General features: G+C 47.0%; 2 protein-coding genes across 2 annotated transcripts in view; one reads left to right on the forward strand and one right to left on the reverse strand.

Annotated features, from left to right (window-relative positions):
- LOC102738374 (dynein axonemal heavy chain 9-like) overlaps window positions 1–15,989 on the reverse strand; it is a 241,092-nt gene that overhangs the window by 163,272 nt on the left and 61,831 nt on the right. The window lies entirely within an intron of this gene.
- On the forward strand, window positions 37–7,940 carry LOC145717421 (dynein axonemal heavy chain 9-like). Its single transcript, XM_081805700.1, has 2 exons — window positions 37–950; window positions 5,479–7,940. The coding sequence occupies exons 1-2, from the start codon at window positions 810–812 to the stop codon at window positions 5,668–5,670; spliced, it is 333 nt and encodes a 110-aa protein (XP_081661826.1). The 5' UTR covers window positions 37–809; the 3' UTR covers window positions 5,671–7,940.

The raw sequence follows: 15,989 nt of genomic DNA on the forward strand, positions 1-15,989 counted from the left end.
TGCATGTGTGTGTACTCGGGGGATGAGAGTGTGTGGGTGCATGTGCGTGTGTGTGTACTCGTGGGGGGGTGAGAGCGTGTGTGTGCATGTGCGTGTGTGTACTCGTGGGGGGATGGGAGTACCCGTGTGTGCACACACCCATGCACACACTCCTACCCCCTCGGGCATAGATGCCCCTCAGCGCATCTCTTGCTACCTGCCTTTTCGGTCCAGACCTCCAAATCCAATATGAAAAGTACACACACCAGGCCAGGGCAAAGTGAGGTGTATTTTCAGAAGGCGAACTCCATCAAGTAAATCATGAGTGTGTAAAATGAGCATCTGTCGGGGCCCACTCTGCCCTCCCCCCCAGTAAGACTCTGGTTCCAGAGAACATGTCTTCCGTGTGTTTGTCCTGAGGGACCTGGAGTGGAAGGACCTGCCTCAGCCCTGCACCCAGCTTGACTCTTGAGGAAATTGTGAGGGAGTGACACTGAGATTTTACCCCGTTGTGTCACAGTAGCCCCCGCCCCCTGAGGACTGAGAGGGACAGTCAGTGTTCAGAGAAGGGAGGAACAGATGGGGAGGGTACCAGAGGGAAAGGTGACGAGAAAACTTTCTCAGAGCACTCTGGGCCCTTCTTGGTGAGGGACCGATGAGAGTAAAGGCTTACGTAGCCCCACGCAATCCCAAAGAACCTGACGGGTCACAGGTCCGCCAAAACCAAGTAGGTTCCAACAGGCTTCCAGGATAGAAAATCCGGTGTCATACAGCGTATCTGGGTCTCTCTTTGCAGATTTAAGAAGATAATTCCGATCCCAGAGCAGAGCATGGTCCAGATGCTGTGCCACCTTCTCGAATGTCTCCTGGCCGAGGAGGACATCCCTGCGGACTGCCCCAAGGAAACCTACGAGCTGTATTTTGTGTTTGCTGCCATCTGGGCTTTCGGCGGAGCAATGGTCCAGGATCAGGTAAGAGGACGTGCCGTGGTTAACACGTGCAAGCCCACAGTGGCAAAAACCGATCTTCCAGCAAAGATTTGGAAAAAGAGGACAGCTAAATGTCAGAATTAACATGAAGGCATCAAACTATTTTGTTATCCATCCGTCGCTCAGCTAAAGACGTCAGCCCCCTGAGAAGGGCCTCTTGGAGCGAGACAGATGAGCTCTGGCTATATTTTGAGCTACTGCTTTAGGAGTTGGTAATATATCCTGATTTCTTGGAGACTTGCAGGTTTTCGGAACAAACGGTGATATAGGTCCACTACTTTGCAAGGTGATGTGTGTTTGATAGAATGACGCTGTGTTATAGAAGCTTTAGAGGGAGGAATCCCTTTAGCATTCCATAACAAGCACAGATGCCTCTGTACCAGGCCAGAGTTAACCAGCTCTTCTCCATTCCCCGAAACACCGAGCTGTCCACAGAAGCGTGGACCAAAGGTTAATTGACATCTAGGGGTAATAAACCAGATCAGTGTTTATATCACGGTTTTGGCTGCTGTAGCCTCAGGTATGGGGGTAGGGATGTTGGCTTGGAATATCTTGGCACCCTATTCCCTAACCCTTCCAACATCCCCAGACTTTTTCTTTTCTTTAAAAGATTTTGTGAATTTATTTGAGTGAGAGAGAGTGAGCACGAATGGGAGCAGGGGGCAAGCAAAGGGCTTAACCGACGGAGCCACCCAGGCGCCCCTCCCCACACTTTTTCTTGGCTTAGTTTCCTCCAAATTAAAAGTTCTTTATCTGGAAACATCATATTCAAGGTTAGGCAAGCCAGCCTTGGACAGCCAACTCCAGCTATCAGGCAGTCCCATACGGGCTGAAGGCACGGACTCTGGATTCGAATCGTAACTTTGCCACTTAGTATCTGGGGGATGTTGGGCAAACTGCTTCATCTCTCTCCACCTTACCGCCCACCTGTGTACGAAGGCAATGATGCTGACAGCAGTGGCCAGTTTCTAAGGCCATGGTAAGGATTACAGGAAGGGATACTGTTCTGATCGTCCGTGAAAGATGCGTGCAAAGCTCTTAAAATTGTGCTGGTGCACATACATCCTTATTAGTAGTCATCTCGTGCCAGAAATACTCAGTTTCATAGCAAGTACTTGGCACCCCCCTCATCGCAAGGGATCAAACCAAGCTGCGGTGCATGGAGAGTTAGGATTTACTCTTTCTGGTCTGGGTTGATTGAAGGCTCTTTCGAGGAGAGAGGTAGAAAGTTTCAGCCTCCCAGGGCAAAGCCATGTTCTAGAATCCAAAATGGCAGTGAGCCGGGAGAATGAATTTAGAATGAAACAATTAATTTCTTGTCCGTTTTCACAGGCCCTGGGCGTTAGCATCCATCCTACCTCCCTTCCCTCCCTGACATGCTCTTTGGTGCTCCACATTCAGAAAGCAGCTCTCACAAGTTCCTGGGACGTGTACCTCTCCCCGTCTCCAGAGCCAGAGCCAGACGCTGGGCGGGGGCGGGGGGATGCCCAAACTGGGAGTGAGGCATCTGAGAATTTCACACTGCCTCTTGCAGTCTTTGCAGCTTCTCCATGGAATGTTTCTTTGACAGCTTTCCATTTCCCCTTTGAGGCAAGGAATCCAGCAGGATGGACGAGGCCTCACTGAAATACCGAGATCCAGAAGGCATAGATTATTGCCTTCCATCAAATGCATGCCCTGACCTTTCAGTGGCTCACATGTCAAATAGCAACCACTGCTGGGCTTCTCCCCCATGTTGGTGCTTAGCAGGTAGTGGGGGATCAGGACAAAGACACTTGGTCAATTTTTCTATCGCAGTATACATTTAAATCCACTCAACTCTTTTTAAAAGCCTGGCAGAAAGCATCCCTCCAGGTGTCCTGGGCTCTGGAGCACTTGGAGCCATAGGCCGCCATGCTAGCACATGGGGAGAGGACAAGGGAGAAAGCTTTTAGCAGCAGGGAAGGCCCAAGACCCCGACACAAGCTGCATTCAAGCCAAACCCCAGAAAGAGTGCCATAAGTAGAAAAACAGGAGGCTGGCCAAAATATTCACATCAGGAACAGCGGTAGTGCTGGTGTTTGTGAGGCTGTCATTAAAGCAAAGGAGAAATTCAATACGCAACCCATACCCGAGTAGAAGCTCCAAAAAAAAAAGAAGGTTCTCACTAAATACTTTGCTGGGATCCTGGGAAATGGTCTCTCAGAAGCAAGTGATGTCTCAGAGAGCACCAGCTCGGGGGACCAAACACCTGAGTCCAACTCGCAGCACCTCCGTGTGCTTCTGGAGGCCATCCTTTTCAGTTTTTGTCTTTTCATATATCAAATAGGAGCAGTCTGTACTAGCCAGGGTAACTAGGAGCATGGTAAGCATCAGGTGAGGCGATTTTACAGCCCAAACTCTTCTGCAGTATACAGATGCACCTCAGTGTCGTCAAGTTCAAAGGGCAGGAACGGGGGCCACAGGACTGTCCAAATCCAAAGGCGATGGGGGTGTCCGAAGGGGCCTCTTCATGAAGGTCACTGCTGAAGAGACACCTAAGGAACTGAACCAAGAAAGTGCTGCTGGGGGCGCCTGGGTGGCTCAGTCGGTTAAGCGACTGCCTTCGGCTCAGGTCATGATCCTGGAGTGCCGGGATCGAGTCCCGCATCGGGCTCCCTGCTCGGCGGGGAGTCTGCTTCTCCCTCTGACCCTCCTCCCTCTCGTGCTCTCTGTCTCTCATTCTCTCTCTCTCAAATAAATAAATAAAATCTTTAGGGAAAAAAAAAAAAAGAAAGTGCTGCTGGTTGATTCAGCAGAGGTGACCTTGTCTTGGGTGTCCAGTTATAGTGGAGCTGGTTCACTGACTGAGGGGCTCAAGGTGGAATTGGAGGTGGGGAAAGGAGAAGATCCACAAAACCTCCTTTGTTCTAGAGGTGGCCTCTGCCTCGGATTTTCCATAGGAATCTAGAACCAGGTTTTTTCTAGGAAGTTAAAAGTCTTGAAGGATTTTATCCATGAGCTAAAAATGGGAGGTTTTCCAAGGCTTCTGATTGCAGAGCCCAATATTGAGAAGGTAGAGCACCCCCTCATCTGAAGTCAGATCAGAAAAAGAACAGCAAACAAATCTGTCCTTCTCTTAGGGCTTGTTTCTGTTCTCATTTGAAAGCAAAAGAATTTAAAAAAAAAAAAAGCACTCAAAAAAACGAAAAAATAATAAAGCAAAAGAATTCAATCCTACTTATCCAGTAGGCAACAGAACGAGGAGTTCCATTTCCTACAAGTCCAGATTCACTGCCACACATCCAGCTTCCCCACCTGTCCAGCCTTCAAATTCTATCTTTGTCCTGCTCTTCAGGAACATTTCCTAAAGTGCCCAATCCAGGGGCCCCTGGGTGGCTCAGTCGGTTAAGCGTCTGCCTTCGGCTTAGGTCATGATCCCAGAGTCCCAGAATTGAGCCCCGCATCAGGCTCCCTGCTCGGTGGGGAGTCTGCTTCTCCCTCTCCCTTTGCCCCTCTCTCCACTCGTGCTCGCTCTCTCTCTGTCTCTCTCTCTAATAAATAAATAAAATCTTAAAAAATAAAATGCCCAATCTGGGTCTCTTTTTAGGTTTTCCTTTTGGGGATTTTTTCTAGGTCTGTCTGTTCAAAGAATGGGCTTATTGCCAGTAGTAAGCAGGTGTGTTATGGGGGACGTATGTGTGTGCATGCATGTGCATACATGTTGTGTGTTTCAGCTTGGACACAATGAGATCATTTGAGTCCGCTGGATGCCCAGCCCTATCCTGAGGGCCTCGTGATCTAATACGTATGCATGTAAATTGTATGTCTCTACCTATTCCTTCTATCAGCAAGACCAGTATAGCTTTATCTCTGCTGCTCCTACATTTTAGAAATTTTAGCTCTCGAAGGGACCTTAGAAGTCCTCTTTCTAGGATGCTCATTTTACAGATGAGGGGACTGAGGCTCTTCTCACCCCACCACCCGTGCCCCCAGATGTCAATAGCCACCATGTTATTCATTCTGTCCCTGACTGCCACCCTGGAATTGCTGAGTCTTGGCAGTCTGGGAGGATGGGGGTCCATCTGTCTCTTCGGGAGCTCTTGGCCACGTTTGCCCGTCTTGTGGTCATGCCCCCCCCAGTGTTCTTACACCCCCCTCCCCGCACCCCTCAAGGACTCTCAGATGCACAGTGCCGGGGCAGCTAATCCACGTGGTCAAGCAGTGCCACTGGGCCTTGTCAGGGCTGATCACCCGCTCAGGGCTGGCGCCTGGGCCGCTGGGCCTTGTCAGGGCTGATCACCTGCTCAGGGCTGGCGCCTGGGCCGCTGAGCCTTGTCAGGGCTGATCACCCGCTCAGGGCTGGCCCCTGGGCCGCTGGGCCTTGTCAGGGCTGATCCCCGTGGAAGCACCATCCTTCCCGGAGAAGCTGCTCCTTCGGGCAAAGCATTTCATCTTCCCCACCCTGACCTTCTGCCTGAAGCCAGGGCGGCCTGTCCAGGCTTTGGAAGCTCTGGAGAGCCTCACCCCCTGACCCGCTTTGTGTTGGCAGCTCGTGGACTACCGGGAGGAGTTCAGCAAGTGGTGGCTGACGGAGTTCAAGACAATCAAGTTCCCCTCCCAGGGAACTATCTTTGACTACTACATAGACCCAGCGACCAAGAAATTTGAGCCTTGGTCCAAGCTCATCCCCCAGTTTGAATTTGACCCCGAGATACCTCTGCAGGTGAGTGTGGCCGAGTGACCGAGGATGTACAATTGCGCCAAGGACATTTCGTGGCGGCCCCTATCAGTGTCCCAGCATTTTAGCCTTGCAGGAACCGGTCATCCCCAGCTACATGTCTTTCAAGAGGAAATCCTAGGTGCAAGGAAGCCACAGATCCCCACAAAGACTAAGTAACTTGATTACCAGACTCCACTGGCATCCTGGGGGGCAGAGCGGGGAGACGGCAGGGCAGAAGGTTCCCAAGCCCAATAGGGAGGCCGCAGGGAGGAGAGGGGGGCTGCTCTCCCCCGGAGAACGAGGTTATGGAATGGTCTTGCCGTGCATATGAAGGAAGACACTCCTGCCCAAGGTAGCGAGCCAGCACCACCCTGCCTCTGAAATGGTCCAGAATGTTTTTGCCAGGAACCTGTTTCTCCCGTGGGCCCCTGGCCTGCTAACCGGGTTCTCACTGCAGGCTTGTTTGGTGCACACGAGCGAGACCATCCGAGTGTGCTACTTCCTGGAGCGGCTCATGGAGCGGCGGCGGCCGGTCATGCTGGTGGGGACCGCGGGCACAGGCAAGTCGGTGCTGGTGGGGACCAAGCTGGCCAGCCTGGACGCTGAGGAGTACCTGGTGAGGAACGTGCCGTTCAACTACTACACCACGTCGGCGATGCTGCAAGGTGAGGGCCTGGAGCACCTGGAGGGGAGGGGCAGTGGGGGCGTCTGAGAGGCCACGTGCCCTAACGTGGAAATGGAACAAAGCATCGGGCACCTGTTCGGCCTGACTTCCCCTGCGCCCGCACTCCGCTCTTGCCTCTCCTTTCTTCCTTTCTCCTCCGCAGCACCTCTGTTCCACTCCTCCAGCACTGTACTTTTCCTCATCCTGTCTCCTGCCTTCCTCCCTGGCCTCTCAAATCCCTCCCAGGCCAGGAGTTCAACCCAGAACGGTGTTCAGTACCTTGATGCCAAAGAGAGCTGACACCCGGTGAAGGATTGCCACAGGCTTGTGGAAGCGTCCTAGAGGTCTTTGCCTTCACCCTTCCTGTCTCGTAGACAGGGAAACTGAGGCTCGGGTAACAGTATGCGATCGCCCAAGGTCACCGTCAAGCAGCAGGGCCGGCGGGGCGCATCCAGTCTTCTGAGCACATGGGGCGTGCTTTTCACTGGGAGCTGATGTGCTGGGCTCCTGAGTGGACTCGGCTCCTCCAGGTGCGGCTTCAGGGTCAGAGGCTCCCTGAAAAAGGAGTTTTCCTCTTGCCAGAGTCACTTTCTCCTTGACCCTCACTACTGTAGGGTCTCCTTGTGTGTAGAAACACTCATCACGTGAACCCTAGAAGCAGTTTCCTTTTCAAGAGGTGCCCAAGCCAAGCTCCTGGCAACAGGAGAGCAATGGCAAGGCCGGGGGGAGCCCTGCTCTTACTCCTCACCCTGCAACTTGGCCATGCTTCCCACGTGAGACCACAGTGCATGCCCACACGTGCATTGCAAAACCACAGACAGTCAGGAATTCCGGGCTCTGGAATTTGCACACTGGGAAATTAGAAGCCATAGCTTAGTACATGGGAAGCGAGCCCGGCACTTTGCCTGCCCGACATCCAGGCCAGCAGACTTGCAAAACAGGTTTCACTTCAACTTCCTCTTGCTCAGCTTGGATCAGTGTCACTTACCCCATCCTTCCACGGCCCCTCCCAGCAAGAACCCCAGAGTCACCCAGCTTGATATTGGCAGCATTCCGCATCCCCAACTCCCACAGAGAGAAGAGCTCACTTCCTGCCATCCTCCTGACTATCCTGCCAGTTCTTCCAGGGTCAGGGGCCCAGCCAGCTCTGGGTGCTGCTGGGGGCCCCGCTGTCTGCTCCCTGCCTCTCAGAGCATTCAGGCACCCGGAGCCCCTCGGCGACAGAGAGACTCTCCACCTCTCCGTCAAGTGAGCCTCTGGGCTGCATCCCCTGTCGTGCTCCTGAATGTTCCATACCGTCCGTCCCAATCCAGCAAGCGCCTGTAGTTCGCACGTGAATATTAACAAGTAAGACAACTCGAAATGCTAGAGACTCATGTCAGGATTTCACTTGTTTGTCAGTGACGTGAGCATCTTCGGTTTGAATAACCAAAGAATATGCCATGTTTTAAAAAAAATTTTGTTATTGGGTGCCTGGGTGGCTCAGTTGGTTAAGCGACTGCCTTCGGCTCAGGTCATGATCCTGGAGTCCCGGGATCGAGTCCCGCATCGGGCTCCCTGCTCGGCAGGGAGTCTGCTTCTCCCTCTGACCCTCCCCCCTCTCATGTGCTCTCTCTCTCTCATTCTCTCTGTCTCAAATAAATAAATAAAAAATCTTTAAAAAAAAAAATTTTGTTATTATTTGAGAGAAAGAGCACAAGCAGGGGAAGGGGCAGAAGGAGAGGGAGAAGCAGACTCCCCACCGAGCAGGGAGCCCGATGTGGGGGCTCGATCCAGGGATCGACCCTGGGACCCAGGGATCCAGGGATCGTGACCTGAGCCGAAGGCAGACGAAGAATATGCCATTTTTTGTGCTCTTCATAATGTAAACAGCTACAGGTATGAGGCACTTAACATGTTTTGTCCACCATTATCTGAAATCTATGTGAGCAACAAAGTCTATCCCAATTTCTGTAGCTTAAATACTCCCCCCGTGACCCATTTCCAGCTGCCGACCAGCAGCCGGTGGTGGTGGCCATGAGCAGACGTCACATGCCTGGCTGACTCACGTCTGAACACTGTTTGGTCTACCCACCAGAGTTTCTTGTTCACGGGAAGAGAGGCCTCTGCGCTCATTTGTAAGCCTAGAGTCCAGTGACCAGTCAGATGATCAGCCCTCCCCATTCACTGCAATTCTCACGTTACTTATAACTATGCTAATAACAACTGGCAGTTATCAAACACCAAGTACATGTCAGGTACCAACCTGAGACTGGAATTTTACACATTTTTAAATCCTTTAATCCCGTCCAGCCCCATGAAGTAAGTTCTTGTATCATCCCCATGTTATAGATAAGAACATCAAGGCACAGAAAAGTTAAATAAGCTACCCTAGGCCACACAGTAAGTGACGGAGCCTGGGTTTGAACCCAGACAGTCCGACTTCAAAGCCTGTGCTTTAACCCTGAGGTTAACACTGCCTCCCTGGCAAGAAAATACTTTGAAAACGGCGATAAATGTTTGCTATTAGTGCTATAATCATTAGTGGGACCATTCAAGGATTCTGGAGGAGTTGTTTTCTGGAATCCTATTATAAGGATTCTTCATGTAAAAAAATACTTTAAGTGGAGAATAAGAACTTATAATCAGTGAAAAGGAGATGAGCTGCCTGCACTGCCCAGACCTCTCTCTCTTATTCTGGGCCCCTAACCTGGAGGATTTTCCTCTCCTCTCCTGTTGGAACACAGAGAATTATCCAGAAGCGTCAGACTGCTGTCAGATAGACCCAGGATCATGCTGACTCCTCGCTGAAGCTGGACACAACATTTCTTTGTCCTGTGAACTCCCCAGTGGCCTCTTGGTCCCACCCACCCTCCACACTAGGGATGGATGAAGCAGGGATCTCTAACCTCACCCATGCAGAAGCAACTAGGAACTAGGGAGTCACCCAGAGCCGCAGAGGAGCCACCATAAACGCCAGAGTCCACACAGCAGAGCTCATACCCTTGATTCTGAAAAAAATGCTGAATTCCCTTACTGGGAACCCCCTGCCTCTTTCTTTGGTCACAATCCAAACAACTTTGTTTCTTTGGGTTCTTAGCCTAAAACATTTTGGAGGCAACAAACTGGCAAGAGAAAGGGTGCCCATGACCCTTAGAAAAGGGGGGAGCCAGAAAGCTGGTATCCAAGAGGACATAGAAAATTTCAAAAAGGAGATGCAAGAACTCCAAGAGTAGCTGCTCTGACCTGGACAAGAGGCAGATTCCCCCACCCACATCCTGACCCCAACCCTCTTTTTGCCTCTTTTTGCAGCTGAGTATTTTCATTGCTGGTCGTACTTAAGACTCTGTGTAATTACAGAAAGATGGAATGTGTTTTGTGAAGCAGTCTGCTTCAAAGGGCAGGTAGTACCCCCAGACAGATGTGCAAAATGTGCATTTATAATGGGTCTGTAGTGGCAAACGGTGGGAAGTAGCCTAATTATCCATGTGACAGAATGCTAAGCATTATTACAAAGAATGAGGACATTCTGTATGAACAGAGTTGGAACTTTGTCCACAGCTTTGTTGCACGAGAAAAGCAAGACACAGAGTGTATGGTATGCTCCAAAATGTGTCGTGTTTAAAAAGAGAAAGATAAGGAACACGGGGCTCCTGGGTGGCTCAGTCGGTTGAGCGTCCGACTCTTGATCTTGGCTCTGGTCTTGATTTTATGGTCGTGAGTTTGAGCCCCACCTTGGGCTCTGCCCTGAGGCTGGAGCCTACTTTTTTTTTTTTTTTTTTTAAGAAAGAACAAACTGAGGGTTGGTGGAGGAAGGTGGGTGTGGGATGGGCTAGATGGGTGGTGGGTATTCAGGCAGGCACTTGTGATGAGCCCTGGAGGTTGTGTGTAAGTGATGAATCACTGAATTCCACTCCTGAAACCATCATTGCACTGTGCTAATTAGAACTTAAATAAAAATTTGAAGAAAAAACAAAAAAGAGATAAATAAAAATATTTTGTTGGTTATATTGATTATATATGTATACACACACACACACACACACACACACTCATATATCTATGCTTATATATACTTAGAATAGCTCCAGAAGGACATACAATAAACTGATAATAGCAGGTGCCCCTGGCAGGGGGAACTAGCTGCTAAGAGGGAGCTGGAGAATTCCTTAAACTTTTTAAAAATTATGAAATATTTCAAGCATGCAGGAAAGTCCAAAAAATAATATAACAGATGCCCATGTACCCACCGCCCAGATTTCACAGATGTGAACATTTTGTCGTTTCGCAGTGAATCTTAGCTTTGCAAATACAGCAGCACACCACCCCCATCCTCCTTCCTGCCCCTCTTCGACTGAGTCCTAAAGCTGATGTGTATCATTCCAAACTTAAACCTTTTTTTAAGTTTTTAAATTCCATTTAACACATGGTGTAACACTAGTTTCAAGTGTACAGTAGAGTGATTCACCACTTCCGTACACACCCCGGGTGCTCATCACAAGTGCATGCCTTACTCACTCCCCATCACCTAGTTCACCCATCCCCACTTCCTACCACCCCTGTGGTGACCATGAGTTTGTTTTCTGTAGTTAAGAGTCTGTTTCTTGATTTCTTTCTCTTCCCCCCACTTTGCTTGTTTGTTTTGTTTCTTAAATTCCACATGTGAATGAAATCATATGGTCTTTGTCTTTCTCTGCCTTATTTCACTTAGCCTTATGCTCTCTAGCTCCATCCATGTCTTTGCAAATGGCAAGATTTCATTCTTTTTTATGGCCGAGTAATATTCCATTGTACATACACCACATCTTTATCCATTCATCAGTTGATGGACACTTGGGCTGTTTTCCATAGTTTGGCTATTGTAGATAATGATGCTAAAAACATTGGGGTGCATGTATCCCTTTGAATCAGTATTTTTGTATCCTTTGGGTAAATACCTAGTAATGCAATTGCTGAATCTTGAGTAGTTCTATTTTTGAGGAACTTCCATGTTCTTTTCCACAGTGGTTGCACCAGTTTGCATTCCCACCAACAGTGGATTCTTTTTTCTCCACATCCTCGCCAACACCTGTTGTTTCTTGTGTTGTTGATTTTAGCCATGCTGACAGGTGTGAAGTGCTAGCTCATTGTGGTTTTGATTTGTATTTCCCTGATGATCAGTGATGCCGAGCAAAATGGATGAAAGACCCAAATGCGAGACCTGAAACCATAAGAATCCTAGACGAGAACATAGATAGTAACCTCTTTGACATCAGCCAAAGCAACTTCTCTCTAGATATGTCTCCTAAGGCAAGGAAAACAAAAGCAAAAATAAACTACTGGGACTACATCAAAATAAAAAGCTTCTGCACAGAGAAGGAAATAATCAACAAAACTAAAAGGCAACCTATGGAATGAGAGCAGATATTTGCAAATGATATATCTGATAAAGGGATAGTATCCAAAATATATAAAGAACTTATACAACTCAACACCCAAAAAACAAATAATCCAATTAAAAAGTAAGCAGAAGATATGACTAGACATTTTTCCAAAGACATTCAGATGGCAAACAGACACATGAAAAGATGCAAATTTACACTTGTAGTACATATATGTACCCACAAAAATGCACAATGTTGTGTCATAGTTACATTTTAAATATATATCACACTAACTTCCTTTAGCAACTTTTTAAATCATTGCCTGTTTTGATACATGTAGATCTATCTCATTGGTTTTCACTGCTGCACAGGATTCCATTGTGTGAATAAATCACAACCTATTTATCCATTTTCCGACTAAAGGTAGCAAATTTTTTTTACATTTTCCCTTTAAAAAAAAAATCATTGAGTTATAATTGACATACAACACATGGCACATACTAAATTATACAATTTGATAAGTTTTGAAATATTTACACACCCATGATACCATCACTACGGTTGAAATAATGAGTGTATCCGTCACCTCTGAAAGTTCCTTCGCCCCCCTTACCCTTCCACCCTGCCCATGCCTAGGCAACCACTGATCTATTTCTGTCACAGTAGGTTAGTTTGCATTTTCTAGAATTGTCTATAATGGAATTACAATATGCACTCCTTTTTTTTTTTTTTAAAGATTTTATTTATTTGACAGAGAGAGACACAGTGAGAGAGGGAACACAAGCAGAGGGAGAGGGAGAAGCAGGCTTCCCGCCGAGCAGGGAGCCTGATGCAGGGCTCGATCCCAGGACCCTGGGATCATGACCTGAGCCGAAGGCAGACACCCAACGACTGAGCCACCCAGGCGCCCCAATATGCACTCCTTTTTGTCTGGCTTTTTTCACTCAGCATGATTTTGAGATTTGCCCATGTTGTTGAGCGGATCAATAGTTCATTCTTTTTGTTCTCAAATAGCAAGATAAAGTATGTAAAAGACTCAGAATGGGTCCTAACGTGCAATAAGGGCTTAGTAAATGGAATCTATTATTATAATAATATCAAATCCGGGTGCCTGGGGATCCTGAAGAGCTGTTAGTTCCTGATATGGGCACTAACTCTCCCCTTCATCTTTTGAATGGGATCATCTTTTGAATTGGTCCTGGGATCGAGCCCCACATCGGACTCCCTGCTCCGCGGGAAGCCTGCTCCTCCCTCTCCCACTCCCCCTGCTTGTGTTCCCTCTCTCGCTGTGTCTCTCTCTGTCAAATAAATAAAATCTTTAAAAATAATAATAATAATAATATCAAATCCTTCTTGAATTTAAGGGTCTATAAATACTATGTAATAATTTCGAAGCCCTACTGCCAAAACAAAAGGCACCCAAGCAAAAGAGGTGGTTTGGGGGGCTTAACTTCAACTATACTAAAGGACATAAAGGACATGCTTTATGTAATGTTTATACTGTGCCAAAGCTTGGGCTGAGGGTCTTACCCCTTTGGTTCATTTAACCCTCCCTATCCAATGAGACAGTGTCACTAACGCCTTTGCCTGCATGCAGCAGAAAATCTGACAGTAATAACATGAACAGATATTTTTTCATGCAACAAGAAATCTTGAGGTTGGCAGTTGCTAATGCTAAATCAATGGCTCAATGATATCAATGTTACAATATCTATTCTCTTAGCTGCTCCCTCAGGGTGGCAGAATGGCTGCAGCTCCAGCCATCACATCTGCATTCCAAATGGAAAAAAGAAAAAGATGAAGGGGAGAGTTAGTGCCCATATCAGGAAATAACAGCTCTCCAGGATCCCCAATGATTTGGAACACGGCCAACTTGGACATGGTATCCATCACAGATCCGATAGTCTCCGTTTTTGCGAGATGAGAAAAATGAGGCTTACAGGTGTTAAGTCACACAATGAGTTAATAGCCAAGCTGTCTTTTATTTCATCGAGCTATAGCCGACTTCTGCTTTGATAAGACTGTAAGTCATGCTTCTTGCTTTCCATAATAGAATGCCAACTTTGCTCCCATTCATCTGATATCTAGAGTACATGGATATCTTTCCCTTTGATAGTAAATAAAATAGGCCCTTCAGGTAGTCACTAAAACGTCAGATTTCTATTGACTTCTCTCCAACAGCTGCCCAAAGCACTGATTTAGAATGCTGACACCTCACGCTGAGGGAGGCAGGGACCCACGCACATCCCCATTCCCCCAGCTCCTGCAACCCCCGCAAACCCATTGCATTGCTTTCATTCCCTTTCCTGTGTTACAATGTAATGATCCACCCTTGGGCTTTGTTGAGGGTTAGGATGATAAAAGATCATTTTAAATTACTTTTATATCTCCTGTTGAAGATCATGCCCATTCTGAAACCTAATATTCCTTTTGTAAGTATCCTTAATACATGCCCTTTAGAATTTAGCTCCTGGAAAATTTTTGTCCATACAAAGTGAGGGGCGGATTTGTTCCAGTAATCCAGGATGACGTGGTTGCTGTAATTAAACACAGATTTAGTTCTGAGATTTCAGGTAGGCAGTTCATAAAGGACAGCGTGCAGTACATTTTTATTTGGTTACAATAAGGGTGTCATCCTAGATGATGGGTCCAAATACGTTTCTTTTCCTGTATTATTTTGGAATCCCTGTTTAGTCTCTTAATTGGTCTGTTTTTATGTCTTCAAATACTTGAAGCCTCTTCTCATTCTTTTAGAAAATATAAGTAATTTTTAAAACTAAAGGAATTTGCAGTGACCCATATACAGGATGGTCTAGAAAGAGAGAAAGGAGAAGCAAAGAAATGGACTGAGTCATCGATGGGCTTGTATTTGCAGCATAACGAGAGGAGGCTAAAGATGATGCTCTTCACAATTCGGAATTCTCTTACCATCCACCTGTGATTTAAATTATTAGTTGAACAAATATTTGAGGGCTTAACTGCACTAATTAGATAGGAATTCAGGCATCGAATCTTCATGTAATATGACTCTCCATAACCTATTCAGTAGAAGTTTGAGGTTGGACAGGACCAGAAAAGATCTGATCAGACTCTCGACCTCAAAGGAGCCTCATCACACTTCTATCATTACAGGTAGTCAGCTCTTGTCCACCTGACTTGCTGTCTTTCCAAAAGGAGATGACACGAAATGAAATCATGAAAGATATGTCACCTCATGGGTAGGACACTCCGCTCAGGATGAGCAAAGGTAGTTTCAGAGTATAAAAAAATGGAATACAACATATGTTTCAGACAACAGAGAAACCATCCCATAAATTTTGGTACCTCCAAATTATGGAACACAGTGCAGCAATTAAAATCATGTTTTAGGAGAATATGTTATATAATGTTTACAATACGTGGATTGCATATATGTGTGTGTGTGTGTGTGTGTGTGTATGCACGTGCACGCACAGACAGAATATGCAGTATAATTCTGATTTTGTAAAGGAAAAATTGAACAGAGTGAATAGACTGGGATAAAATGCACCAAAATATTGAAACTAATGGCTCCTGAGAGGTGATCAAATCCCAGATAATTGTCACTTTCATCATTGTGATTTTCTGTGTTTTTTAATCTTTATATCATGAATATGTATTCTTTTTACAATCATGCAGAGCATGTTACATTTGGAAAGAATAAACTGCAAAGCCCTTCCAATAATAATGGAAATGTCTTAACACATGAAAAAATTAGATGATGTGGAAAGAAAAGAGTTTCAAGAAAAGGAAAATCAGTACGAAGTCAGACCTCATTAACTGCTAATGATCTCTGTCAAAAATGTGGTCAGGCAGTGAGTTCACCAAACTGGGGCATTGTCAAGGGCAGAAACCATGTCTTGAGAGTATTCAAATGGTTCACAGTACTGACTACGCCAGGTGACCCGGGTTAGAGTCCTGGCTTGGCTACTTAGCAGCTATAGGACCTGGGATAGAGCCCCTGATTTTCTCTAAGCCTCAGTTTTCTTGTTTGTTCAGAGATTTTTAATATGGGGTAGGGCTGCTCTGAGGAGTCCGTGATAACATGCCTGCCAGGGACCCCATACAGAGCCGCGTCTTTAGTGATGCATCACGGATGAATGGACACCCAGCTCTGAGTTCAGAGACCAGAAGAATCTATGGGGCAGGAATGGCCAGGGCAGCCCTAGACAGGGACTGGGTGTGAGGGCTTCCAAGGGCTCTCTCCCTGAGTGATGTATGAAAGAGGCATTAGGATCAGTATCTACAGACCTGGATCCTAATTCCAGCAAGGCATGCAACCTGCCTTAGCCTTGTTTTCTGTTTTGTTTTGTTTT

This window comes from Leptonychotes weddellii, chromosome 15 (assembly GCF_054177405.1).
Source record: "Leptonychotes weddellii isolate Sample4059 chromosome 15, ASM5417740v2, whole genome shotgun sequence".
Lineage (NCBI taxonomy): Eukaryota > Metazoa > Chordata > Mammalia > Carnivora > Phocidae > Leptonychotes > Leptonychotes weddellii.

What these genes read in the sequence shown, in the direction of transcription:
- LOC145717421 (XM_081805700.1), top strand. Translation starts at nt 810, where the DNA reads ATGGTCCAGATGCTGTGCCACCTTCTCGAATGTCTCCTGGCCGAGGAG. An exon ending in GAGCAATGGTCCAGGATCAG is followed by an intron (nt 951 to 5,478) that starts GTAAGAGGACGT and finishes TTGTGTTGGCAG; the next exon opens with CTCGTGGACTACCGGGAGGA.